Raw genomic sequence first — 26675 nt, 5'->3', positions numbered from 1 at the left:
GCCAAATTACAGCAGCTCCGAACGCCAGCCGCCAAACAGCTCCCGGGCGTGCTTGCGCGGATGGACCTTTCAGAAGGCCCCGCAGGCGCTCGGAGGAACAGGCTGGGCCGCTTGACGTTGGAGAGGCCCGCATGGATGGGTTCTTCGGCAGGCCGTGCAGGCACCCAGAAGGACAAGCTGGGCTGCGCTGTTGCCTGCCCGTTGGTGGTGGGTGCCGCGCCGGAAGGGCCGGTATCTGGATGCATTCTGGCTTTGCTGGCTTCCTTGGCTCTGGGCGGTTGCGAGTCGAGCTCAGATGGATTGGTGGTCATGGACACACGGACCAGGGTTGCAGGTGCTTTGCTGGGTCTGGCTACGGGTGAGGGGGGGGTCAGCCGGTTGGGGAGGGGTGGTCTCACAGTGGGGTTGTGCGGGGGTCACCTGGAATACTTACCTCATGGAGGGTGGCACACTGGGGAGCACAGTCGCGGGAGCACGCACGGACAGAGCAAAGGGGAGGGGTGTTTATGTGCGCATGGCCAGATGTTGGCCTGTGCTGGGAGGGGTGGGGCCATTCTGTAAAGCAGCCATAAAAGAGCGTTGGGAGCATGTTACTTCCAACGCTGACTTTTTCCTCGTTCTGCAGTGAGAATAAACGCTTTTTCGTTGTTACCCGTTCCACAGCCTGCTGATTGTGATTACGTCGAGGACGGGGTTGACCACTCAGGTTCTCCAGTGGAGTTGTCGCCTAGAAGGCAGGAAGTGCAAAGCACCCTTTTGCTGAGCATCCCCAAATTTCCAGAAAGGCATTACTGATCACTCAAATACATTCAAAGTTCTAATCCATGTATCCCATTACTGACACCATTAAAAATGTTACATGTGTGCTCTCAGGTTTGGCTTATGTTCACACACAGCCCTGGAAAACAGCCACATTGAAATAACTTTCAGCTGAACACTGAGGCACAAATGGTTCTTTAGAATACATGGAGACAAGTTGAATTTAAAATAATAGTAAAATTTACTGATTACCATGTATATATTTGCTCTTTCACATATGCACACAAACATCCATCCATACTTACCTACTTTCTCTACTAGGCAGACAGGAACTAGCCAAAGGGACAGAAACCTCCAAGTCTGGGTCCAAAGGTGACTCAAGTGGGCAGGTTTCAGTATTAAAGACACTTTTAAAAAAAGATGGAGGTGGGTATTGGTTGACATCAAAGGAGATACCAGGAAGCCCCTCCCTCCCAGCATCTTCAGAAATGATCTCATCTACTCAGATTTACAAGGATTATTACACTTGTAAGAACATGGGTTTTCACACAAAAATTGTCTCCATCACCACCATAAAAGAATATTTATTATTTCTTTCAAATGACTAGCTATTAGAAAGCCATGACAAACAATTGCAAATTAAAAAAAAATCTATTAGTAACCTGAAGGCACATGTATTTCCTTTCAGTAGGCCATTTCAAATTGTGCTGACGTCAATAAAGGGCTAGGATACATTAACTGAGGATAACCTTTTGATGGAGGCTCAGGAATATAAAGAAGATTATTCATTTTACCTTGCATTTTAAAAATATGATTCTTAAAGAAAATATTTTAAATTTTGCATTATTTCTTTTGTGTTTCATTATTTGAATAATTAGCAACATTAACATTGGATGGGTGATCTTGGATGGGTGGCACTGCCCCAAAATTTTCTTAGACTCCTGCAAAATTCCTAGTCCACAGAGTTTTCTTAGACTCCTGCTTGAGGAGCAGGTGGCAATTGTGGCCAGGAGATCCTGAGCGCAACTGCAGATTATGTGCCATTGAAGCCCTTTCCCGAGACAAAATTGCTTGCTTACAGTCACTCATGCCCTAGTCACCTTCCATCGTTAACTATTGCAACATATTGTACATGGGGCTGCCCTTGAGAATTATCCAGAAGCTTTAATTGGTTCAAAATTCAGCGATCCGCATGGTTTTGTGCAGGCCTAGATGTGCACAGGTGTCACCTTTCCTGTGAGAGCTGCATTAGCTGCTGATTTCCTTCTAGGTCCAACTCAGGGTGCTGGTTGTTACCTTTAAAGTCTACATGGTTATTTGAAAGACCAACTTTTCCCGTCACATCCACCCAAACCACTAAAGTGGGAAGCAGGGAATGCTATGGGTCCCCATTGCTGAGAAGGTCCATCTAACAGGACAAAAAAAGAAGGGCCTTCTCCATGGTGGCTCCCTTCTATGGAACATCATCCCTATAGCGATAAGGTTAACCCTACTTTGACATTTTTTTCATAAGGCCCTAAAGATCTGGTGTTGCCAATAAGTCTGGGGACCCAAGAATGGAATGGAGTCCATATAGTGGCTTATTTAATTGATTGTTGTCACCAGGAGAATGGGGGAGGAGTTATTGCTTGTTAATTGTTTTTATACTGAGTTTTTATCTTTATAAGCCACCCTGAGTACTGAATGAGTTGGGTGGCCATATAAATTTCCACAAATAAACAAACCAACAAACATATGTTCTAACTCAGCTTTCACAAGTAATGAGAAACTGCTTACTCACAAGTAAAACAAACCCCTTTTATTAAAACAGGACAAGAACAATCTTTGTTCACATTGGATAGACAAAACCAAAAAGTAGTAGTCACAAAGGAAAGTCTTTTCCCATTCTGACACAGGGCAGGAACAGTCTGTTCACTTGAGAACTCCATATAGAAAGCTTTTCAAGGATTAATCCAAGCAGAAACAGTCCCTGTTCACACTGGATGAGCAAATTCACTACCTATTACTTCCCAGCAGGGAGACTGTTGTAGTGTGGGCGACTGCGTGGAGACAATGAGGAGACAGCATAATACGTAATGCCTTTATTGATTACATGCTGGAACTGGATGCCCCCACCCCTGGTGCCCCTTATATGTAACTGATGCCCCTGAAGTCAGCCAACCCGGTTGCTCCGTGTTCCCGCCAGCCAGGTGACACCCAACCCGGTGTCCTATATTTCCCGCCGGACAGGTTGACCAATCAGGTTGCCTGACCAATGCCACCTGGTGTTATGGTGGCATACACAACAGAGACTCAGCACCTCAAATACAGAGCAAGTAGTCCCAACAAACCTGATTCTAGCAAAGAAATCCAGCTTGCTTGATGTACCCAGGAAAACAAACGGTTGTCTGCAACAACAGGCCACTCCCAAACTTCTACTATTTATTTCCCAGCAGGGAGGGACTGTTTAGAATCTACGTCTTCTTTTCCCTGAGAGCCGGCTTATTGCCTTCTGTTGCTCTCCTCTTCTCTCTGCGCATGTGCGCATCTGGGACAGGCCCCTTCTGTTCCTCCCCCTCACTCAGTTCAGACCCCGAAGACAGCTGCCTCTCCACCTGGGCACAGACAGATGGACCCGGTTCTGCATCGGCCTCTGATTCTGCTTCCTCATCAGAACCTTCCAAAGGCTCCAAAGTTGATCCAGTCTCCCCCTCCCTCTCCTCCTCATCTGACTCTGTTGCTAGCTCTGCTGGCAGCCAATGGATCACAACACTATCTCTCACTGCAGGACCCTTTCCCCGGGTCAGACGAATCTGTCTGTGACCATGAAGAGAATTAATTGTGGAATGCCTGCACTATAGCAAGAGCACGCACAATGGCCGCATCCTCCCATGTAAACTACATAGTCCTTCCACTCAATCAGAAACTGGAACTGGCCTTTCAGCCAACGTGAGTCTTGGATGGTGACCTCATACTCAAAAGAGCCATCTCCATCATGTGGTTCAGGTGGGGGATGTTCTGGTCAGCGGAGCAGACAGGCCGGTTGTTCTGAAACGAGGGACCAGTGGAAGACTGGATGTACCTTTAGCAAGCGTGGCAAAGTCAGGCGATAGGCAAACGGGTTAATGACAGCTTCGATGGGGAAAGGGCCTAGGTACCAGCGATCCAATTTCTTGACAGGACAGTCTGATAGAAGGTGCCTGGTTGACAGCCATACCTGATCTCTCACAGGCAAAGCTGGCATATCATGCTGAGACTGATCAGCAACTATTTTATAATCCGCCTTGGCTTTATCCAGTTGCCATCGCACCAACTGATAGACAGCCTGTAACTTGGCAAGATAGTCATTAGCTGCAGGAACTGATGAGTCAAGCTGCGTGAGGGGAAAAAACCAAGGATGATACCCAACATTGGCCAGGAAAGGTGTCATCTTCGTGGAGGTATGCTGCGAGTTGCTGAAAGCAAACACGGCCACTGCAAGGTAGTCTGTCCAATTGTCCTGTTTCTGATTCATGAAGCAGCGAGAATAGTGAAGGATTTTTTGCCCTTCAGACAGAGTGGATTGATGGTCACCATGTGAGCTCAACTTGCCTCACCCGCCAATTTCACAACAAATACCCTAACAAACTTAAATAAGTCTACTGACTAATCCTTACTTTTTTTCTTTCCTTTAGGGCTAGACATTTTCAGGAGGGACAGAATGTCAGGACCACCATTCTACTACACCATGCATTGCTTGCTACCAGCCTGCCATACTCAGCAGGGGAAGGATAAAGGGGGATGAAAAAGGGGGGATTGCCTGAGAAGAATTGAAACTAGGCACTATGCTGTCCCATGAGAACCACCAGCTGTTTCAGTCACATTATAGAATGCAGAACCATCCAACCCACGAAGACTGTTACCCAAACAATTTGTTAGCACCTAATCAGTTAGTGCCGGCATCAACTTCCCTCCGCCCTGTGCGTTCTGACAGAGAGGGCCTCCTCAGGGTGCCACCGGTCAGAGAATGTCGTCTGGTGGCCCCCAGGGGGAGGTCCTTCTCTGTGGGCGCCCCGGATTTATGGAATCGGTTGCCGGTCGAGCTCCGGATGGCGCCTGACCTTCGCTCCTTCCGACGCGATCTGAAGACTCACTTATTCGAACAAGCCGGCCTGGCCTGATGGGGGATGGGTTGGGATTTTATTGTTGTTTTTAATATATCTATTTATTGTTTTAGTTTGGGCATTGTGTTTAATTCTTTTTTAACTTTTGTACCTTTGTATTTTTATATGTTTGCCCTGTTCACTGCCCTGAGTCCCTCGGGAGAAGGGCGGTATACAAATAAAATTATTAATTAATTAATTAATAATTAATTAATTATTAATTAATCGGACACTGGAAAGATAACGGGGGGGGGGGAAGGTGGGAACAAGGGAAAAATTAACCATATGCTTTGGGCGTGAAAATCCCAGACCCATCTTTGCTTCTTCTGTAACCACTTGGCTTTAGTAAATTGTATTTTTGCTAACAATGGATTCGAGAGTCTGTCTTCTCTAACTAACCAAGTTGGGGCAGTTGACAGGATTCAACATATGATGCAACTAGTTGGCATGGCTTCTACAAAAAAGTTTTTCCCCCCCTATAGAGGTAATGATCTGTATTTTGACAAAGGAAATACAAAAGGAAACACAAAAGGAAACACAAACTAGGGAAAATGCATTTATATGTACTAGGCTTCTTTACAGTAGGTTATTGAAATAATAGTTTATTCCAAAGCATTTAGAACCAGAAGAGATTAGTTTTGAGGAAAATTCCAAGAACCTAAGACAGATTATTGAAGAGAGATTCAAACAAATCTGTTCAACACTAAATAATAAAGCTAGTTTTGTGAGAAAACAGCCACTCTGGACAGATGATCAGTGGAGCTGGTAAAAAGAAGGCATGCTCAAAGACATATAACAAAGCAAAAAGGAGTATGGAGGGTTTTGAAGACCAGGATAAAGAATTACTATTAAATATTTGATAAGGATTTAAAGAAGGGACGCGGTGGCTCAGTGGGTTAGGACGCTGAACTTGTCGATCGGAAGGTCGGCAGTTTGGCGGGTCGAATCCCGAGTGCCGCGTAGCAGAGTGAGCGCCTGTTACTCGTCCCAGCTTCTGCCATCCTAGCAGTTCAAAAGTACGTAAAAATGCAAGTAGAAAAATAGGGACCACTACGGTGGGAAGGTAACAGCGTTCCGTGTGCCTTTGGCATCTAGTCATGCCGGCCACATGACCACGGAGACGTCCTCGGACAAGCGCTGGCTCTTCGGCTTTGAAACGGAGATGAGCACCGCCCCCTAGAGTCGGAAACGACTAGCACGCATGTGCGTGCGGGGGAACCTTTACCTTTACCTTTACCTTTAAGGATTTAAAAATGGAGGAATCTCTGTTAAAGATGTTTTTCTAGAATGCATGTGATTAATTTCTGGCTGTTCATTTGATAATTAGAAAAAATACTACAAGCTAAAGATTGAATGTAAAATATAATTATTTTCTATATCAATTTAAATTCTTTTAATCTTTATTATTTTCTGTAACTATTTCCTTTTCTAAGTGGAAATGTTTTATCTTGAAGTTCAAACCTTTATCTTAAGTGAACATTTTACTCACATCTGTATCTGTCCAATTTATGACTCAAAAGATTACACTTGTAACATGCTCATATTTGCAAAACTGTGTATTACCATCAATCCTCCTGTATAAACATTGCTTTTCCTTGATGTCTAAAGCTACCTGAAGCTACTGTATATATAAACAGTGACACAGATTTAGCATAATAATGGCCTGATAAACAGGCTGCTTTGCATACATCCTACTGCACTCAATATTTTCTGTAAGAGCAAATGCCATGTGTGTGTGTATCACGTTTTGACAGATTTTGTAAATTTTGTATATGAAACAAATCTGAATTCAACATTTCCAAATGGAATATTGTGACTTTTAATTTTAAATTTTAAAAATTAAAAATTAAATTATTATTTTTTTATTTTTATCCAGCATCCTTCCTGTTCTTTCCTATCCATCCTGATGATATCAGGATAATTCAAAGGGATGTTCATTCTGAATATTTTATTTGACCTGTAATAAAGATATCAGGAGCCATTGCAGAAACTTCCTGAGAGAACTAGAACAGAGAAGGTAAAAGACCAATTATATGGTACACCCTGCCATACGTTTTAGAAGCAAAACGCGGCTTCCAAAATCTGCAAGTGGACAATAATAGCACACTGCCCAGAGGCTACCATAGGAGGACAAATTATGCATTGTAAGGATCACTTGGAGGTGGGAGATACTTCTAGTGTAATTTACATGATCCCCTGCATGGATGGCCCCTGAAACTATATAGGACAGATGGGGGAAAAGCTAACCATCAGATTGCAAGAACAAAAGCGAGTTGTCAGATGATGAGACCCGAATTCATTAGTAGCCTCACATTGCAATGAACAAGGACACACATTTAATTTCACAGCTACTAAGATTGTTGGCCATGGAAGTACAAAGATAACCAGGGAAATGATTGAAGCCTGGGAAACGGGCCCCTTGTCAGTTAACAGGAATGCTGATTTACAGTTGCAAGAAAAAGTATGTGAAGAACCCTTTGGGATTACGTGGAGTTTTGCATGAATTGGCCATAAAATACGCTCTAAACGTCATGTAAGTCACAACAATAGAAAAACAGTCTGCTTAAAATAATACTACACAAACATTAGCTGTTGTCATGTTTTAATTGAACATAAGATGGAAACATTCACAGTGCAGGGTGGAAAAAGTATGTGAACCTTTGGACTTAATAACTGGTTGACCCTCCTTTGGCAGCAATAACCTCAACCAAACGTTTCCTATAGTTGCAGATCAGACCTGCACAACGATCTGGAGTAATTTTGGACCACTCCTCTTCACAAAACTGTTTCAGTGTAGCAATATTCTTGGGATGTCTGGTGTGAATCGCTCTCTTAAGGTCATGCCACAGCATTTCAATCGGGTTGAGGTCAGGACTCTGGGCCACTCCAGAAGGCGTATTCTGTTCTGTTGAAGCCACTGTTTTGTTGAATTACTTGTATGCTTTGGGTCATTGTCCTGTTGCATCACCCATCCTCTGCGGAGCTTCAGTTGGCGGACAGATGGTTGTACGTTTTCCTGCAAAATGTCCTGATAAACTCTGGAATTCATTTTCCCATCAATGACAACAATCCGTCCAGGCCCTGAGGCAGCAAAGCAGCCCCAAACCATGAGGCTCCCTCCACCATGTTTTACAGTGGGGATGAGGTTTTGATGTTGGTGTGCTGTGCCTTTTTTTCTCCACACATAGTGTTGTGTGTTTTTCCCACACAACTCAATTTTGGTTTCATCTGTCCACAGTATATTTTGCCAGTAGTGCTGTGGAGCATCCAGGTGCTCTTTTGCAAACTTCAAACATGTTGCAATATTTTTTTTGGACAGCAATGGCTTCCTCCGTGGTGTCCTCCCATGTACTCCATTCTTGTTTAATGTTTTCCTTATTGTAGATGTGTCAACAAAAATGTTAGCATGTGCCAGATTTCTGTAGGTCTTTAGCTGACACTCTAGGATTCTTCTTTACCTCATTAAGCATTATGCGCTGTGCTCTTGCAGTCATTTTTACAGGATGACCACGCCTAGGGAGAGTAGCAACAGTGCTAAACTTTCTCCATTTGTAGACAGTCTGTCTTACCGTGGACACATGAACATCAAGGCTTTTGGAGATACTTTTGTAACCCTTTCCAGCTTCATGCAAGTCAACAATTCTTGATCGTAGGTCTTCTGAGAGCTCTATTCTGCAAGGCATGGTTCACATCACAGTGCTTCTTGAGACCAGTAAACCCAAAACAGGTGTGTGTTTTTAAAGGGCAGGACAGCTGTCAGCAACACATCCAATATCATCACACTGATTGGAGTCAAGGTTGGCTCACTCCTGGCTCCAACTGGCTCCTGGAGAAGTCATTAGGCTAGGGGTTCACATACTTTTTCCACCCTGCACTGTGAATGTTTACATGTTATGTTCAATTAAAACATGACAACAGCTAATGTTTGTATATTTTAAGCAGACTGTGTTTTTCTATTGTTGTGACTTACATGACGTTTAGAGCGCATTTTATGGCCAATTCATGCAAAACTCCACGTAATCCCAAAGGGTTCACATACTTTTTCTTGCAACTGTACCATCAGCTTAACACAGGCATGTCACTCGCGACATCACGTGACGTGCAACGTATCATGACTTTTTCCCCATTGCCAGCAATGGGGTGGGCGTGGTTTCAGCATGATACATCCAGCCCAGGGGCTGGCAGTTTGACATGCCTGGCTTAACAGTACTTAGGAGCTGAGGGCTTGGCAACACAAGAAAACAACAGCCAAATGCCAGCCATCAACACACCAATCAGCCAGTAGGAAGTCACCACATAAATACGACTCATAGAAGAACCCAAAGCACATATCCCAGTAGAGAGAAGTTCCCTGAAGAGGGGCTCCAGCATAAGTCTGAAAGCTCAGAAGAATAAACTTCTGATCCTGGTGACTGACATAGATTCAACCTTGCATCATTATCCTGGGACACATATTTGCCTTCATTTGTAAAGATATTACTCTACAAAAACACATTCGCCTATTCTTTCAAGACTTCATATGAACTACTTTGCTCATTTTGCTTAAATGCTGAAAAATTCATCCCAATCTGGGATTTTTCCTTCCTTTCTTAGGCATGCGTAAAGACTGGAAGAAGTATCTTTCATCAACCCTATTGTACACTTTATATAATATCTGTTGCTATAATTTAAAGAAATGTTGATACAAACTTTCCAAGCAATAACAATACAAATTACCGTATATACTTGAGTATAAGCCGACTCGAGTATAAGCCGAGACCCCCAATTTCACCCCCCAAAACTGGGAAAAGTTGTTGACTCGAGTATAAGCCGATCCGCCGTTCTGCAAGCCTCCGCCGCCGGCGGAGGCTGGATCCGCGCTCTGCAAGCCTCTGCCACCAGCAGAGGCTCGATCCGCCATTTTGCAAGCCTGAATACACAGGAATACCCTGTGTGGCCGCGGCTCTCGGGGAAGCCCTGGCTGTCCGCTTCCTCGCTCCACGCTGCCATTCGGGGCCCACGCGTTCCCCGGGCAAATCGCGGCGCCCAGCAGGTGAGGAAACACGCCCGCTCCAGTCGCCCCCCCTTCCCTCAGGAGACGCGAAGCAAGTGACCGCCCGGAGCTTACCGAGGACTTGCGCGCGGCCGAGGCTTCGGTGCTTCCAGGATCGCGCGCACCTCTCCCAAGCCGTCGACGTCCGGAGACCTGCCGAAGTTTGGGGAGGTTTGGGGAGGTGCGCGCGCACCTCCCCAAACCTCCCCAAACTTCGGCAGGTCTCCGGACGGCGGTGGCTTGGGAGAGGTGCGCGCGATCCCGGAAGCACCAAAGCCTCGGCCACGCACAAGTCCTCGGTAAGTTTTTTTGTTGACTGGAGTATAAGCCGAAGTGGAATTTTTCAGCCCAAAAAGTGGGCTGAAAAATTCGGCTTATACTCAAGTATATACGGTATTCCACCAATCTTTTTCTCCTTAACAGGGCATTTTTTGTCATCGAACGCATGGAAAGGCATTACAGCACCTTTTTCAATGGAATTTGTGGAACTAAAAAAAGTTCAGTCAGACCTTCCAACTTCTTGCGGGGGAAAAAAAGATCTCACAAGGAGTTGGAAGGTCTGACTGAACTTTTTTTAGTCCTACAAATTTTGTTTCCCTGTAGCCAAAGAGAAACACGCCAGAGCTGGAAAGCAGGTTAGCAACTTGTTTTTTACTCAGCATGTCCTTGGTCTCTTTAAGCTTCTGGATGGCCTCCTGGGGAGAAAGCCCCTTCCCGCCGCCTTTCTCCCCCAGGCTGATCCCGAACAACTTCCCCAGCAGCCCAGACATAACTGGACCTCGTGCAAGGGGAGCGACTGACCAAGAACCCCAGCCCGGAGGAAGTAAGGAAAACGGGGAGGGGAAGGAGGGTCTCTAGAAGATGCTGTGGTTGCTCCCAAGGTGCTGAGATAGACGTGGTGGTGAAAGGTGATCCCTGTGGTCCCCTCCTGCCATCGAACAGTCAATCAGGTTAACTGGCTGCACAGGCCAAAGGCCCGACACTGACTGCTCTTGAACCAGTCCTTGGCAGCGCATCAGCCCCAAGAGCCCCCCGACTGACTCATGGCCCATCGTAGAACTGCGCCTGATCCTATATGTCACTCTTAACAGCTATGGCAATAGTGGTAACCCCTCCCGTCTTTCCTCTCGGCTCAGTGGGTGTAAATAACCAGCAAAGTCTGCCAGGAGTTGTAGTGTTGTTTGAGAAGGGACACTATTGCATAAATATGCTTAGACACACAGTATTATTCTTGTTTTGTCAGTTCCTGAGTCGTCGTAATAGTTTCATCCCCTCCCATCCACCTTAGCATGGCAGTCCGACTCGGGAGGGGAGCAAAACCAAGGAATGGCCTGGGGGCTGAGTTCCAGCACCATTTTTCTTACAAAAAAAGCACTGCTTCTTAAAAATTTACTTAGTAAGAGGCTGAAAAAGCAAATATTACCCAGTAATTTTAGTGCTTCTTTACATAAAATGGTAAATGTGTATATTCACTGTGAATGTCACAGCCTCTTTACGGTCTCACATCTAGAGGTATTTATTAAAGTACACACTTTATTGCTAGAGAAGCTAAAACAATACACATATAATCCAGACCAAAGAAACTTTTAAAACATTGTCTTTACAAAATGTCTGGCAGTTTGTGTATATCAGAACATCTTTGTAAAATAAATCTACCATTGAACTTATAAAGAATAAAAACAGTTTCAATATGAAGCTGTCTGATAACATCACTGTTCAGCTTTTTACATGCTAAATATTTTCAGCAGCTGTACATTAATATAAGGATGATGTGATGTTGCATGTGAAACAGTTAATTAAAAATTATTTCTGATAGTTAAAAACACTGATTATAATTATATTCCTTAATTATATATAACAGTACAAAATCATGCAGTATAACTCTAAGTATATTAAGAATAATGATTTGAAAAAAATAACAAAAAACTATAGTTAAAATCAACGTCACTAGATAATGGTGATGCATACTATCTCAGGCCCCAGTATTGTTTTAATTCAGTGGTAATAAAATCCTTACGTATTAGATTGGTACTTCTTCTATTCCAGTAGCATATATAAAAGCAGAAAAAACCTTAGATGAGAATATTAAAATAGTTTTTTTCCCTTTCTTACTCATGTATAAAGAATAGTGTCTTATATCTGAAGTTAAAATGAGGGTAACTGAATTGTTAGTCTCCACCTTCACTTATTCCTAAACTATAGACACTTTTCTCTGTACCTAATACCAATACTAGAAGTGAACATGCCCAAACAAAAAAGAATGTCCACTTTTCATTTTTAGAAATATCATCCAAGCATGTATTTCATCATTAGAATTACATCATCCTGGATGAAAGATAAAAGTGTATTATACTGTACATAAATAAATAATAGCAGGCTATCATAATCAGCTCAGTTATAATTATTGGCCTAGCTGGTCTTCCACACTTCCATTTACTTTAATGGGACACGCTCAGAAAATTCATAGTGGATTTTCCCTTAAATTCTTAAAGAAAAAGACAGCAGTTTATATCATGGAAAGTTTATAATCATGGAAACATTAGCAAAACTGTATTATTTTTGTCAAATCAAACTATGTGCTCTAATTAACTTCAACCCAAAAACACAAGCACAAAATTATATTACACATATCTAAAAAAATTAATATTTGTATATATTAATGCTACATTCATGTTCCAAAAATGGTATCAGTAAAAATGAAGTATCACAGGAGTTGCTAAATGACATTTGATTCTGTAAAGGAATTTTGCAAGTGTCTTTGTAATAGAAAATTAAGTTTTATTAATAGTCTGTTAAAATAAAAACACCCAAATTCAACTTTGGTTTATAGATACAGGCCTCCTGATGCATCTTTGTCCACAGGGAGTTGCGTCATTCATTACAACAATGAAACTGATTGACAACTGCATATCAGATCACATGCACATATCCATGAATAAAGTAGGCAAAACCTTTTGGCATCCATCCAGTTTTACACTACCGCTCAATCATGTAAACCATGGGAAGGGTTTCTTTCAAATATGTCCTATCCGCTACTGGAGGGCTAGAGAGGGGTATTATATGTATAATAAGCATCAGGCAACAACAATGGCTATTTCCAGCCCAATGGTACTGGGCAAGCTGAATGTCTAGATTTGTTAACATACAGGAGAGCTCATGCAGTTGGCAGATTTGATCATCATTTTCACAATTTGCAAGTCTCTATAGTCTCATTGCACTTTTGACGAAAGAAAAACTTGACTTAAGTATTTTGGATGAGAGCTTGAACTTGCTGTTTTCTTTTTCTTCTTTTTGCTGTGCTTCTTGTGTTTCTTCCGCTTTTTTGTTTTATCCTTTAAAAAGGGGAAATATCAAAAATGATTGTTATATCCTGAAACTACCTGATTCCAATTCAAGTTTTGTCTCTCCAAATGCATTTTCAAGGCAACGATTAATTAAAGCCACTGAATATCATAAGCCAGCCCATCTAGATTAAGAACAGCAAATACCACCCTACTGGAAGGTTTACAGAAGGCACTGTCCACATATTTATCTCTAGAGTTGTTCTTCTTTATATATAAAGTTCTAACTTTTAATTCCTCATATCACATTTCATTAATTTGAAGGGGAAAAAAATTCCAAGAAAGCTAGTTTATAATTTGTTGCCGAGTGATATTAGCAAGACTATATTAAGCAATGTGATTTGATTTTTTAAATTCATCCTATATCTTATTACCTGCTTAGGACTATTGTATTTAGGGGAAAAATAATATTCTCTTAATCTCTAGAATCAATCATTTAAATTTAATACTGTAATGCTCATGCTAGCATAATGCCTAGTACATTTACTCCAAGGGGAATTAAGTATCTATCTATTGTGCACATTATGTAATAGTTGAAAATCAGTCAATTATTGATATAGTAAATATCAAATATAGCATAGCAGTGTTTCAATATCTCAGGGGCTGCCACAAAGAAGAGTCAAGCTACTCTCCAAAGCACCTGAAAGCAGGATAAGCAACGGATGGAAACTAGTCAAGGAGAGAAGCAACCTAGAACTAAGGAGAAATTTCCTGACAGAACAACTAACCAGTGGAACAACCTGCCTCCAGAAGCTGTGAATGCTCCAACACTGGAAGTTTTTAAGAAGAGACTGGCCAGCCACTTGTCCGAAATGGTATAGGGTTTCCTGCCTGAGTAGGGGGTTGGACTAGATGACCTCCAAGATCGCTTCCAACTTTATTATTATTATAAAGTCACAAGAAACTCAGAGCAATTGAGATAGGGAGGCTGCCCCAGCATATATACATGCTGATAAAAAAAAATGGAGTTTAAAGTTCTTAGACAGATAAAATAAGCTTACATTTTTCTCTTTTTCTTCACTATTTTTCTTCTTTTTTGCTTGTACCTAAATGAGAAGAAGCAGAATACACATTTTACAAAAAGGCTGAAAAACTGAAATAGCAATCACAATAGAATTGTTGCTTAATTATAATTTGGAAAAAAAGGGTTACTTCTCCAATATCTATTTTGTACTATCTGGCAATTGCCTGTTTTCTAATCCTGCTGTCATGCCTAAACTTTTCAGGAACATCACAGCCAACAGTTTGGAGCTCTACAATCTAGAAAGAACTATGTAAGAAAGATCTTTGTGGTTCTCTTATTTCACAATCATCTGAAGCAGCACATATGGGAAAAATGGACCAAAATTTCCACATATGCATATGAATGGAGACCTTGGCGAACATTTTTAACTAGTGTAAATGCTTTACTTTATATTTAGACTGACCTCCTCTGTTTGAATCGATTCCAATGAAGAGTCTGATGGCAATAATTCTTCCATATGATCTGCTTTTATTCTTTTCCTAACAAGACTTTTGGAATCCTAGGTAAGATTAAAATAATTAGTTATGGTCACTTAAAAATCACATTTCCTCTGATAAAGAATAGTCCCTCTCTTCAACTTTCTTGTTCTTCACCATTGCCAGATCTTGTTATCTGTTCTTTTGTTTAATGCACTGACTACATGATACTTTGAAGAACAAAAAAGAGACACAACAAGTATTACATGGCCAGCACAGAGAGAGGGAGGGGGGGGAGAGAGAAGCACACAAAGAAAGCAAAGTAAATAACAACAAAGAAGTCTGGCCAATAGCTAAGAGCAGGAAAATTGAAGAGACAGAATGATTCTGGCTGTATAAGACCAACTCTTAAGAAAAATGTATACACAGCCAGAATTCAGAAAATAGTAACAGACAGCAAAATGCTACCTCTGCAAAGAAGCTGAAAAACAGCAACCACCTAGTTAGCTGCTGCAAGAAGACTGTGCAGACTTATAACAGCATGACAAAATATCAACAATAAACAACTGTTGATAAGAAAGACTAAAACGTCTGAATAATGGACATCACAATACCTGGAGACAAAGTAGAAGAGAAAGAACTGGAGAAAATTACAAAATACAAACACCTGCAAACAGAAGTAGAATGACTATGGCAAAAGAAAGCAAAGATAAGACCAAGAGTAATAGGTAGCTTGGATGCAATCCCCATACCTCTGGAGCATACTTAAATACCATCAGCATTGACAAAATCACCATTAGTCAATTGCAAAAGGCACCTTTACTTGGAATAGCTTACATCCTGCAACAGTACCTTTAACAGTACCTTCAAATAAACACATCTGCCTATCCCAGATCCTTGGGAAGGATTGATAAGTTGATAAAAATGCCAAATCCAATCTAAACATCTGGCCGACTGTGCAATCTAACATAACAATGATTTCCAAATATAAACGAATACATTTTTGCCATATACCGTATTTTCCGGACCATAAGATGCACTTTTCCCCTCCTAAAAGTGGGTGGAAAAACGAGGTGCGTCTTATGGTCCGAAGGTAAGCGAAAACACTTGTCTCCCGTTCAGTCAACGCAGTCCATCAGCTCCATTGGAGAGACGTGATTGAATGAAGACATGGAATTCTCCGCCCCGCCCCTGTGATTGGTCGGCAGGGGAGGAAATATGGACATGCCTGCCATGCCTTCTGACTGCCTCCCCCTCCCTGCGCGCGCACATTTTCTTTCTTTTACCTCACTGCTAAAGAAATAGTTTTTGCTAAACTAAACCTCATAGGCGACTTGCCCCAGCAAAGCTGTGAGGAGTTGTCCCTGCAGGTTTCTCTGTGAAGTTTATTGGAAGTGATTTCCCATTTGCAAGATAATACTGCTAATTGTTTGAAATTGCTTTGGCATCTTAGAAAACCTATTCAGGGAAAAGAAACTACTGGTACCTACCTACCTACCTACCTTTCTTTCTTTCTTTCTTTCTTCCTCCCTCCCTCCCTCCTTTCTTCCTTCCTTCTCTTTCTTCCTTCCTTCTCCCTTCCTTCCTTCCTTCCTTCTCTCTCTCTCTTCCTTGCTCCCTCCATCCTCCCTCCTTTCTTCCTTCCTTCTTTCTTTCTTCCTTCTTTCTCTCTCTCCTTTCTTTCTTTCTCTCTATCTCCCTCTTTCTTCCTTCCTCCCTCCCTCCCTCCTTCCTTCCTTCTCTCTCTCTCTCCCCTCCTTCCTTCCTAGTATACCGGTACTATTTGGTTCAGAATATTATTATTATTATTTATTGTATTTGTATACCGCCCTTCTCCCGAAGGACTCAGGGCGGTGAACAGGGCATACATAAAAAATACGAGATACAAAAATTAAAAAAAGAATTAAATAATAGCCCAGTTAAAACAGTCGGTAACAATATACAATATAAAAATCCCCATTAAAAATCCCCATTATTTTTTTTCTTGTTTTCCTGCTCTAAAAACTGGGTGCGTCTTATGGTCAGGTGCGTCTTATGGTCCGAAAAATACGGTAACACACCATATTTAACTATGGTTGAAAAGAAAAAGTATGGATATTTGATGTGACAATATCAGGGAACAATAAAACAGAAGACAAAGAATTGGAGATTACAAAGTATCAAGATTCAAAAATCAAAACTGGAAGATTATGGCATAACTAGCAATGGTGGTCCCAATGGTTACAGGGACATTGTGTGCCCTACCAAAAAGCCTTGGATGATACTGATAAAATCTGCACATTGTCAACATTTTCATCTAATTATACAAGACCATATTGCTTGGATCTGGACATATACTATGCCAATACATTATGACAACCTAAGTTCTTGAAAAGAATCTGATGCAAATGAAGGCCAACACCAACTAAAAGATTGGCAGCTATGATGTCATCTTTTTATTTAAGAACAAAATCAAGACTAATTGCTGATTGTATGACCAACTATAGTAATAAAAATATATTTAACATTAAATTAAATTAGTAAATTCTTAGAGGTCAACTGTTAGGTTGATCAGGTTTTGGAATTAGTTTGCCTAACAACCAGCAATTTTAATGCCGAACAGCTGTTAATTTCAGAGTTTTTTTACAATTAGGCAACTAGGAATTTTCATTTAGTTATTCTATAATCGACCATGGTATCCTGCTGCGGCGTCTCAGGGGGCTGGGAGTGGGAGGCACCGTTCTACGGTGGTTCTCCTCCTACCTCCAGGGCCGCTCGCAGTCGGTGTTGACAGGAGGGCAGAGATCCGCCCCGAGGTCTCTCATTTGTGGAGTTCCTCAGGGGTCGGTTCTCTCGCCTCTCCTGTTCAACATCTATATGAAGCCGCTGGGCGAGATCATTCGTGGTTTTGGGGTGGGGTATCACCAGTACGCTGATGATACCCAACTTTTTCTTTCCACCCCGAACCAACCCAGTGATGTCCTCTCCGTGATGTCCCGGTGCCTGGAGGCGGTTCAGGTCTGGATGGGGAGAAACAGGCTTCGTCTCAATCCCGCCAAGACTGAGTGGCTGTGCATATCGGCATCTCGGGTTAACCAAGTTATTCCATCCTTAATGATGGGGGGTGAGGTGTTACCCCCCATTGATAGGGCTCGCAACCTGGGCGTCCTCCTGGACTCACGGCTCAATTTTGAAGACCATATAGGAGCCATGACCAGGGGGACTTTTGCACAGGTTCGCCTGGTGCGCCAGTTGCGTCCCTATCTGGACCGAGACGCCCTACGCACAGTTACTCATGCGCTTGTGACCTCCCGTTTGGACTACTGTAACGCTCTCTACATGGGGCTGCCCTTAAAGACCACGCAGAGGCTTCAACTGGTGCAGAATGCGGCCGCGCGAGTTGTAATGGGGGTTTCCCGATACTCCCATGTAACACCTCTACTCCGCGAGCTGCATTGGCTTCCGGTTGCCCTCCGGGTGAAATTCAAGGTGCTGGTTATTACCTATAAAGCCCTACATGGCCTGGGTCCGGGTTATTTGAGGGAACACCTGCTGCCGGCATCAAACGCCCTTCGCCCAGTGCGCTCCCACAGGGAGGGTCTGCTCAGGGTTCCGCCGGTGAGAGATTGCCGGCGGGTGACACCCAGGGATAGGGCCTTCTCAGTGGGAGTGCCTGCCCTCTGGAACCAGCTGCCGGTGGAGCTGAGAACTGCCCCCGACCTCCGATCATTCCGCCGGGGCCTGAAGACCTGGCTCTTTGAGCTCTCGGGCCCAGGCTGAGGAGAAATTTTTAATTGGGGTTTTTAAGAGTACAGGGTCAATTTAATATTTTTTAATCTGGTTTTTAACTTTTGTATGTTGGATTTTTAATTCCCTGTAAACCGCCCTGAGTCCTCAGGGAAAGGGCGGTATATAAATGTAACTAAATAAATAAATAAATAAATAATTACAAATTTATTTTCAAGGAATTTTTAAAAGTACTATGAAACTGTTTTACCTTGTCTCTTTCATAATCTTCCTTTGTCCGTTTAGTTCTTAAGCTATCCTAAATAATAAAAAGTAGATATGATTAAAAAACAGCATTAATGACAGCTTACACTTAAATTTGCGTCTGTATAAGCAAAAAGTGCAGAAGTAATGGCAACTGGTATTCTGGAAATGGAATAATCAAAACAGAGCTTGCAGTGAAAAATAAAACAGGTATGTGTTATTGTTGCAATAGAGCAAGTAGAGCCAGCAAAGCAAACATTGCAGCAGTTTAAAACAAAGCACAGGGATCCAAATTTCATTCATATTCCACATATCCATTTCTGCTACCAGTGCACTCTAATCAGTGTGAAAAGTTTCATTCATAAATTAGGTAAGGATAGCATTTTTCTTACTTTACCTTGCTATCTGAATCAGAGTTTGAACTAGAGCTTTCAGATGACTTCTGTAGGGAGCAATATTTTTTTTTCTTTCTCTTTTTTCCTTGTTTCTTATCCTAATCATGAATATGATAAGAAAATTATTAGATTTTGTTCAGATTAAATCATTTCAGACATAAAGCATAAACGTATATTCTTAATGACTAGCCACAGGAATAACTGGATTTTATGTTGTCCTTCCCATTTCTATATATTCAAGATAATGTCTTTGTTTAATAAGTCTTTATCAAATATCATTTTAATATTCTGATTTCATTGACTTGTATTCAAAGATCAAAAGCTATGAAGAAAAACAATTTCAGAGAAAAACAAAGCTCAAAAACATTCTTAAAATGAAAATTTTAGAAATTAAATGGAAGCAATGTTTATTCAAAAGCTCAATATAAGTCATTCTGAATTAAACAGGCATTATATTCCAATAGTAAAAAGAGTGAAATTCGATTTAATTATTTTTATCAATTACTACATTACTTCAATGAAAAATAAATAGCAAAACATTCTGAATATAATTTTTCATACTTTGGAACTATGATTTCAATCTATCAGAAAAGCAACTAAATTACAAAAAAATAATAATAAAAGTCCTGATTCATGAACAAATCTTGCCTAGTTAATAGCTATCGGCATCAGAGAAGTCATGTTTTTGACCAATTTGAACTAAAGCACCTAAGTCTTTTACTCATGTCCTTTTATACAACCTTTATGTTAAAGAGTTACATTACAGTTAGTAAAGATCAAACAGTAATTTTCTTCATACTTCACAATTCTGCCTTGTGAAAAGCCAAAAGGGATTGGAACTAACATGGTTACCTTCTGTGTTAGAATCTCAGCTGCTACTTCTTCTCTGCCAGGGAATATCAGAAGGCAGAGAATTGATAAAAAGAGAGGATGCTTATCTTTCTAACTAACCAAATGTTTCCATCAAGATTCTTCCAAATTTTTTTCTTTAAGAGATCTATACCGGTTCCTATCACATATGCATGCCAGAATCATGACTAGGAAGCCAATCAAATTTACAGTTCTTCTCTAAAAAATAATCCGTTCTGCTATTAATTCATAATGATTTGTGATATAATAAATCACTCTAGTCTGAGAGCTTATTTTTTTACAATGGTTCAAGGCATCTTTCCATTCTACTAAAAATTCAGTCTTGTAAGGATGCTTAAACACTGTCCACGCTTGTCTACTGGAATAGGAAGTCCTCAGCAATGATGCATGGCGTTTTAGAAATTCAGCTGCCTGCTTAATACTGTACATGTACTAGGAGAGCTTCATTTCAACACTGTCCTTTTTTTCTACAAAATTATTCATTTTTGCTGGTATCCACATAAGTTGTTTTATTTTCTATTGAAAAGTAGCACAAGCTGTTTCTGATGTGAAGGTAAAAAATCTTTTAGAAAATTTCTACAAAACTCAATTCAGCAGTTCCAAGGTACAAACAGCCACACAAAAGAGGGGAAAGAAAATAATAAAACTATACTTCAGCCTTTCATACATCTCCCTTTCACTCCCATTGATGTATGGGTGTGAATAGCTTCCTACCTTATCCAGTTACAGAAGTTACAGAAAAGCTTGGATTTTAGCACACTCAAGAAAATAGCTTCTTTATAAATGTCAGCCATTAAATGAATGAACTAAATATATTTTCAAGAAAGGGAAGAATAAACACACACACACATACATTCTCTCCCACTTTCGGCGCCAGTCTTCTGACTGCACCCATAGGAGGTAGTGGGATTTCATAAGAGTACCCTTTCTTAAGCTACACGGAGGGCTCCTTGCTTTTTCATAAGCAATTATGGGAGGTTAATACAGGATGAAAGATATGGTTTCATCTTCCTCTAATTTTCCTCTAATTCTGTGGAGCAGATTTTCAGAGAATAGAGGTGGCAGACATTTACTCCCACTTCAGCCAGCAGATGAATACAATGACTCTGGTACTACTCAACAAACTTAGTGATGCCCTGTCCTTCAGATGGCTTTAAAAAACCATTTTTTTTAAAAGATGGCTGAGGAATTCTGGGAACTGAAGTCCACAAGTCATAAAGTGCCAAAGTTGGGGACCCCTGCCTTGAAAGATTTCCGACATTTCAATGAAAATGACACTGCTTCTCCTCCATTTAGACACCCATTTTGAATATGAAATTATGGAAAGTTACAATTCAGTCTTACCTCATCTTCAACATCAGATGAACTGCTGGAAGAATCAGAGCTTGATGAGGAAGAGGAAGATGGAGACAACTTGACCAAAGACAACAAAACATAAATTTGTGAGATGCAGAATTTGTCAATAAAACAAATTAACCCACGCCCCTGAAATTTATGGATATTATCCAAAGATGCATCACCTGCATTTAAAAACCAATATCAAACATTAATAATAAAAATCCAAAAATCACCCTTTTCCCTTTAAATAAACTATATAACTATCTTAGGTCTTAGGTGTTGAAAAGTAAATGAAATCTTTGCTCACCCTACTGGATTTCTTCTTCTCTTTTTTCTTTTTCTAAAAAAGGATTTTTTTCATTAATATGTTTGAATGAATTTTTGAAGTGTATTCTATAGCAACAGCCACAATAATTCAGTTAAACCAAAGACTATTGTAACAGGAAATTTTCAAATCCCTAGTTCCGCATGGAGGGTATATATGAGGGCATTTACCTCTTTCTTTCTTGAAGTGCTCTCACTTCCACTTAATAATTTCTCTCTATGTTTTTCCAGTTCTTTTTTCCAGTTCTGAAAAACAATTGAAACAATTATGAGTATTTCTCAAGTATCCTTTATGGTCACTAACTCATAATAGCCATTTCTAGAGTTGGGAAATTTGTGTGAAATAATTAGACAAGAATTCTATACTCATTCTTCTGCAACAAAATCCCACTGAATCCATTATTTATTAAATACAATTTATACACTGCCTCCTCTTCACTTTTTTAATAGGATTGTACTATTAGGCTTCATTACAGAGGTAGTCAGTACTGCAACCTAGCCTACTTATAATATGTTGGATGCCACAGAAAGGAGAAAACATGCATTTTTGTTTCTATATAGAACAGCAATGTGGCTTTTACAATTGTGCTAAAACTATCTTTTTTAATTGGTGGATTAATATACCTAACATTTATGGCCAACATTAAGTATTTGAGATGTCTAATATTCAATCACTGTTAAGAGCTGAATATCCAATCACATCTTGTTATTAATCTAGGATGCGCTGGATTAGATTTGCAATCATTGAAAGTTAACTTCTAACATGATAGAACATTGGTTTTTATTGCTAATCACGTCTGCATTTTTGGTATCTTTTGATGTATCTGCATAAGAAGCAATTAACACTGAACTGTATCTCTTAGTATAAAACTGAATTTTCATTAGCATTATATTAATAGTAATAATAATAGAGATATAAAAACTAGGCTTATGCCTACATTATTCAAATAACAAACCTCATTCATTCTTTCTTCAAATTCTGCTAAGGCCTTGGAACCTTTCTTCTTCTTTTCTAGTTGTTCTTTAACTTCTTCCCTTTAATGAAAAAATACATAATCTGTAACTGATACATAAGTTTAGATCTGAAAATATTAACTTAGGAATCCTTGATGCCCTCTGACCTTGTTTGGGATTTTCTAGACCTTACATTACCAAACTATGTAACATCATCAGTGCAGATCTTGACTTAAGGAAACTGAAAGAAAACTTGCTCTTTTCTCTGTTTGTGCATCTAAAGTGAAACTGTGGTTTCATGCAACTGTGGTTTCATTCATGAAGAATGCAGCTTCTATCAAATGGAAATGTGCACAAAGCTTTGTGCAACTCATCTAGACCTACATTCAAAAACTGGGCAACCAATAATCTTAAGGGGTGGGATCATAAGTTTAGAGATGAAATTTTATTTATTTATTGAATGTATATGGCTGCCCATCTCGTGTACACAACTCTGGGCACCTAACCATAAATTATGCAGTTGAATTTCCCACATTTGGGGAAACTGCAGGAGACAGTTAATCTGGAATAAAATTGCTAAGCCTCACCCTTTAAAACTTCATGATTGAAGATTTTCACCTGCCAGTTAAAGCCTTAAAGAGTTTCATTTTGCCCTAAAAGACAAAATGTGAAACATCACCCAAAATTTGAGCCTACCCATATTTGGATGAGTTCCAGAAGCCAGAAATGGATGGTGGAAGTCCACATGTGGACTTCAAACGTCATTTTCCTTTTCCTGATTTAATGTCATGCGTGAACCAGTCCATTAATTTGGGGCACAAGTATTACATTAAGGCAAATTTTACTACTTCTCTTTCTTAGTAGAGTATAATCTTATAAAAGGAACAAAGTCATCATTTGCAGACATACCATGTTGGTCTTGGTCTGTTCAAGTAGTCTTGTATTGTAGGTCCTGAAGAGGGAGCAGGACCTCGGGATCTAGCCATTGCTATGGGATTCATATATGCCTTAAATATAACAAAGAAAGAGTGAGACAACCTTAAATTATTCAAATTTGCAACCCTTAAAAATAGTTTTTTTCTGGTAATTTTCAAAAATGACATATTGTCATTTAGCCAATCTATATAAGTTACCAACTTGATAGAATTTTCAAGGTATTGTAAAATGACATTGTTGAGACAACATATTTTGATGGCTTCACTTTTTGATGATGTGTTCAGCTTCCTCTCCAACGGTTATAAAAAGCTAGTATTTAAAGGTATATATTTACTGTCAAACTTTTATATATAAATAAAATGTAATATATTTGTATAAGTAAAAATAACTCTCAGTGATTAATGAAACACACTAGGTCTCATATGGTTATGGCACTTGGGGTGAGGAGGCAGTATTTTGGGATATTTCTTACTCTTAATTTGCCTCAGCAAAAGCTGCGCACAACTGGACTCTGGGAAATCATTCTGCTCAAGAAAAATTGTATGGAACTAACACAGAGGATCATCTAATACTGTAATGTTTAACATCTTATGAGAGGACAGCAACAAAATAAATATTCTTATGGTACCATTAAGACTAATAAATTTATTGCTAAGCTTGCTAAGAGAATATGGTCTATAAGAGAATGAATGGTTCCTACATTTCCTTATCTTTCACTATGTTATCACATCAATTTTTGATGACCTTTTAAAAATTAGTTACACACTTAAAACATGGACATAATTAAATATGGTGTGTGTGTATATATATATATATATATATATATATATATATATATATATATATATATATATATATATATATATATATATATATATATATATATATATATATATATATATTAAATTCCATTTATATTCCGCCCTTCTCCGAAGACTCATGGCGGCTTACAAGCTTAGCAGTAGCCTTCATTCTATGTATATGCCTGCTTATTAGGGCTTTCACACACATATATATATGAAATGAAAGCTGGGGTAGAGATGACTAATTTATTATAGCATAAAATGAGAGGAATGTAGACAACCACTAGGTTTAGCATTACCACCTTTTCAAATCTCTGACATATTTCCTACCTCCCCATGAAATCCAAAACATTTATTTTCATTGTTAGAAACCTTCATCAAAGAACAGTTTGTAGTAAAGTAAAAGAACAGAAAATATTCAATATTGCCATCTCTTAATCTGGATTTTTTAAAATTAAAAAATAGTAAAAGAACTATTAGCATATTAATTAATGAAGCTATTGTATGCAAATATAATCTTGGAAACATATATTTATATTGAAGCATGCATATCTACGGCATATTATTAGCTGCAGATTCAATAGCAGGTTATTATGAAACTTATAAGAAATCACTCTCCTTTCTATTTTTTATCCATAAGGCATTCACTATTTAATATAGACATTATTGTTTCCTATGTACATTATCAGCATGTTTGAACTACCAGTCATTTAATATGGGTTGTTTCTGGATTCTACCCAACTGGATTGTGTTATGGGCCTCGGTAAGCAATCAGAGAATTAAAATATCAAGCTCAGACCCAACTCTCAATAAAAAACACATCTCTTTGTGGAATTTCTTTGCTTTCTATTTTTTATTTTTTTCATCATCTTTTTCTGGCTTAAATAAAATAGCCTCAATGTGACCCTTGTAAGCTAATGTATGAACAAATAATTGAAGTTTTGATTTTAGGCGGAATTTGACTTATTCAAAATGCATCAGGCTATCTATATAATATCTCATTTATAAAATTAACATACAAATCTTTGTCTTAAAGTGGCCTGTTTTATAATAGATTTATTACTGCCTGTATTTATTCAGAAAACAAAGATTATTCACAGAGAGAAATAAGAAACTTCCCACCAGTTTTAACATTTCACTGACAGGGTACAAAGTAGTTTTTACTTAGGACAAATTACTCATTTCTATATCTTCAGTGTATTCTTAGGAATTTAACAAAATCAAGGAATATAGTCTCTTCAGAGAAATAAGGATGAACATTTTTTTCCTAAAAAGTACAGCTAAATAGACAGATGCCTTAGAAAACTTTTAACTTTCCAGTACTCTTTTAGAAATATCTTACTGCTCAATATATAATATGTCACTCAAGTCTACTTAAACAATCTATACATTTTGATGTGATAATTAAATCATCTTTAAGCATAAAACCAAAAATCCCCCACCAAGATGCAAAACCCCAAAAATAATGGACTTAAGTTTTGAAATACAAAACCTGGGACTAGAGACTATTTTATGATTAAGGACCCAATGCTGGGAAACATACAAGCACACTCCATATATTCATATAAGATCAGATAATATGCTTATTAAAAATACCAGGTTACTTTTCATTCTGATCACAGAATTGAGACGAAAAACCCACCAGATCCACATGTAGTGAGGGGCCCAACTTACTACTCTGACTTCATAACAGAGGAAGAAATGTTTCATGTAGGAAGCCCCCCAAAACTGTCACAGCCACCCACCCTTCCCATTCAGACTTCAAAGCCCGTGATAATCAGAACTATTTTTAATAGCTCACCACTTTTTTCAATGAAATGAGGAAAGGTCTGCAGGATGTCTGTGACAGACACTGGCTATTCCTCCCCCCAACTTCAAAGGTGGTCGCATAGCCACCGTCTCCCTCTGAGTCCTTCATCCCCACCCAGGCTAGTAGGAAAGATTATGTCCCTTCTTCAAAACCCTTGACGTTTCGATCGCGCCTCTAGGAGAGAGACTTAGCTTACGCACCACCCGGTTATCCCTCTTCCCCATGGCGTGCAGGAATCCCGGAACCCCAGCGACGAAAATCAAACCGGCCTAGCCGGAGCCCCTTTCTCTGCTACCCGTCAAGTTTTTAACATCAGATACTACTGAGCATGCTCAGGGATACCGAACATGCTCAGTGACAGCCATTGTAGCCATTTGCCCTTCCTTGTTTGCCCTCACGAGAGGGAGAACGAGAGGGATGAAAGAACTCGGCGTTTAGTATGTGCGGCGGTAGTATGATTTTCTTCATTTTTTAAATACTTGCTTCGAACCTAATCTTTAAATAGTTAAAATATTGTATGGAGTAAATGTAGGAAAGTGAATGTAACCGCAAAAAGGCGAAAGAGCCCCAGGATTGCAAAAAT

At 39.8% G+C, this 26675-nt stretch overlaps 2 protein-coding genes across 3 annotated transcripts in view; one reads left to right on the top strand and one right to left on the bottom strand.

Annotated features, from left to right (window-relative positions):
* Positions 1–5045, top strand: part of KIAA1217 — a 263391-nt gene extending 258346 nt beyond the window's left edge. The window contains exon 19 of the mRNA XM_081345576.1: positions 4413–5045. Coding sequence (XP_081201702.1) covers positions 4413–4418 — 6 coding nt within the window. The 3' untranslated portion in view covers positions 4419–5045. The remainder of the gene's footprint in view (positions 1–4412) is intronic.
* A 6397-nt stretch (positions 5046–11442) lies between these two features.
* Positions 11443–26401, bottom strand: FAM133B (family with sequence similarity 133 member B). 2 transcript variants are annotated; one of them, XM_081345262.1, is made up of 11 exons: positions 26293–26401; positions 23453–23550; positions 22546–22624; positions 21761–21835; positions 21573–21605; positions 21272–21340; positions 19060–19155; positions 18670–18717; positions 14681–14776; positions 14255–14299; positions 11443–13244 (listed from the first exon to the last, which is right to left on the bottom strand). In XM_081345262.1, exons 1-11 carry the CDS (start codon positions 26314–26316, stop codon positions 13122–13124), a joined length of 786 nt encoding a protein of 261 aa, XP_081201388.1. In that variant the 5' UTR covers positions 26317–26401; the 3' UTR covers positions 11443–13121. The 2 variants fall into 2 exon arrangements, with proteins under 2 accessions (XP_081201388.1, XP_081201387.1); XM_081345261.1 differs by having other exon boundaries at positions 26084–26297.
* Between the last annotated feature and the right edge of the window lie 274 nt (positions 26402–26675).

The sequence above is a fragment of the Vipera berus genome, assembly GCF_964194415.1.
Source record: "Vipera berus genome assembly, chromosome: Z".
NCBI classification, from domain to species: Eukaryota; Metazoa; Chordata; class Lepidosauria; order Squamata; family Viperidae; genus Vipera; species Vipera berus.
The sequence above is the reverse complement of the archived record's forward strand: the minus strand, read 5'-3'. Positions and strand labels throughout refer to the sequence as shown.

Excerpts from the sequence above, each read along its gene's own strand:
- FAM133B (XM_081345261.1), bottom strand. The coding sequence starts at position 26,200 with ATGAAGGACTCAGAGGGAGACGGTGGCTATGCGACCACCTTTGAAGTT. Across the intron at positions 19,156-21,271 it reads CATCTGATGTTGAAGATGAG|GATAAGAAACAAGGAAAAAA; the intron begins GTAAGACTGAAT and ends ATTCATGATTAG. Across the intron at positions 14,777-18,669 it reads AAGATTATGAAAGAGACAAG|GATTCCAAAAGTCTTGTTAG; the intron begins GTAAAACAGTTT and ends AATCTTACCTAG.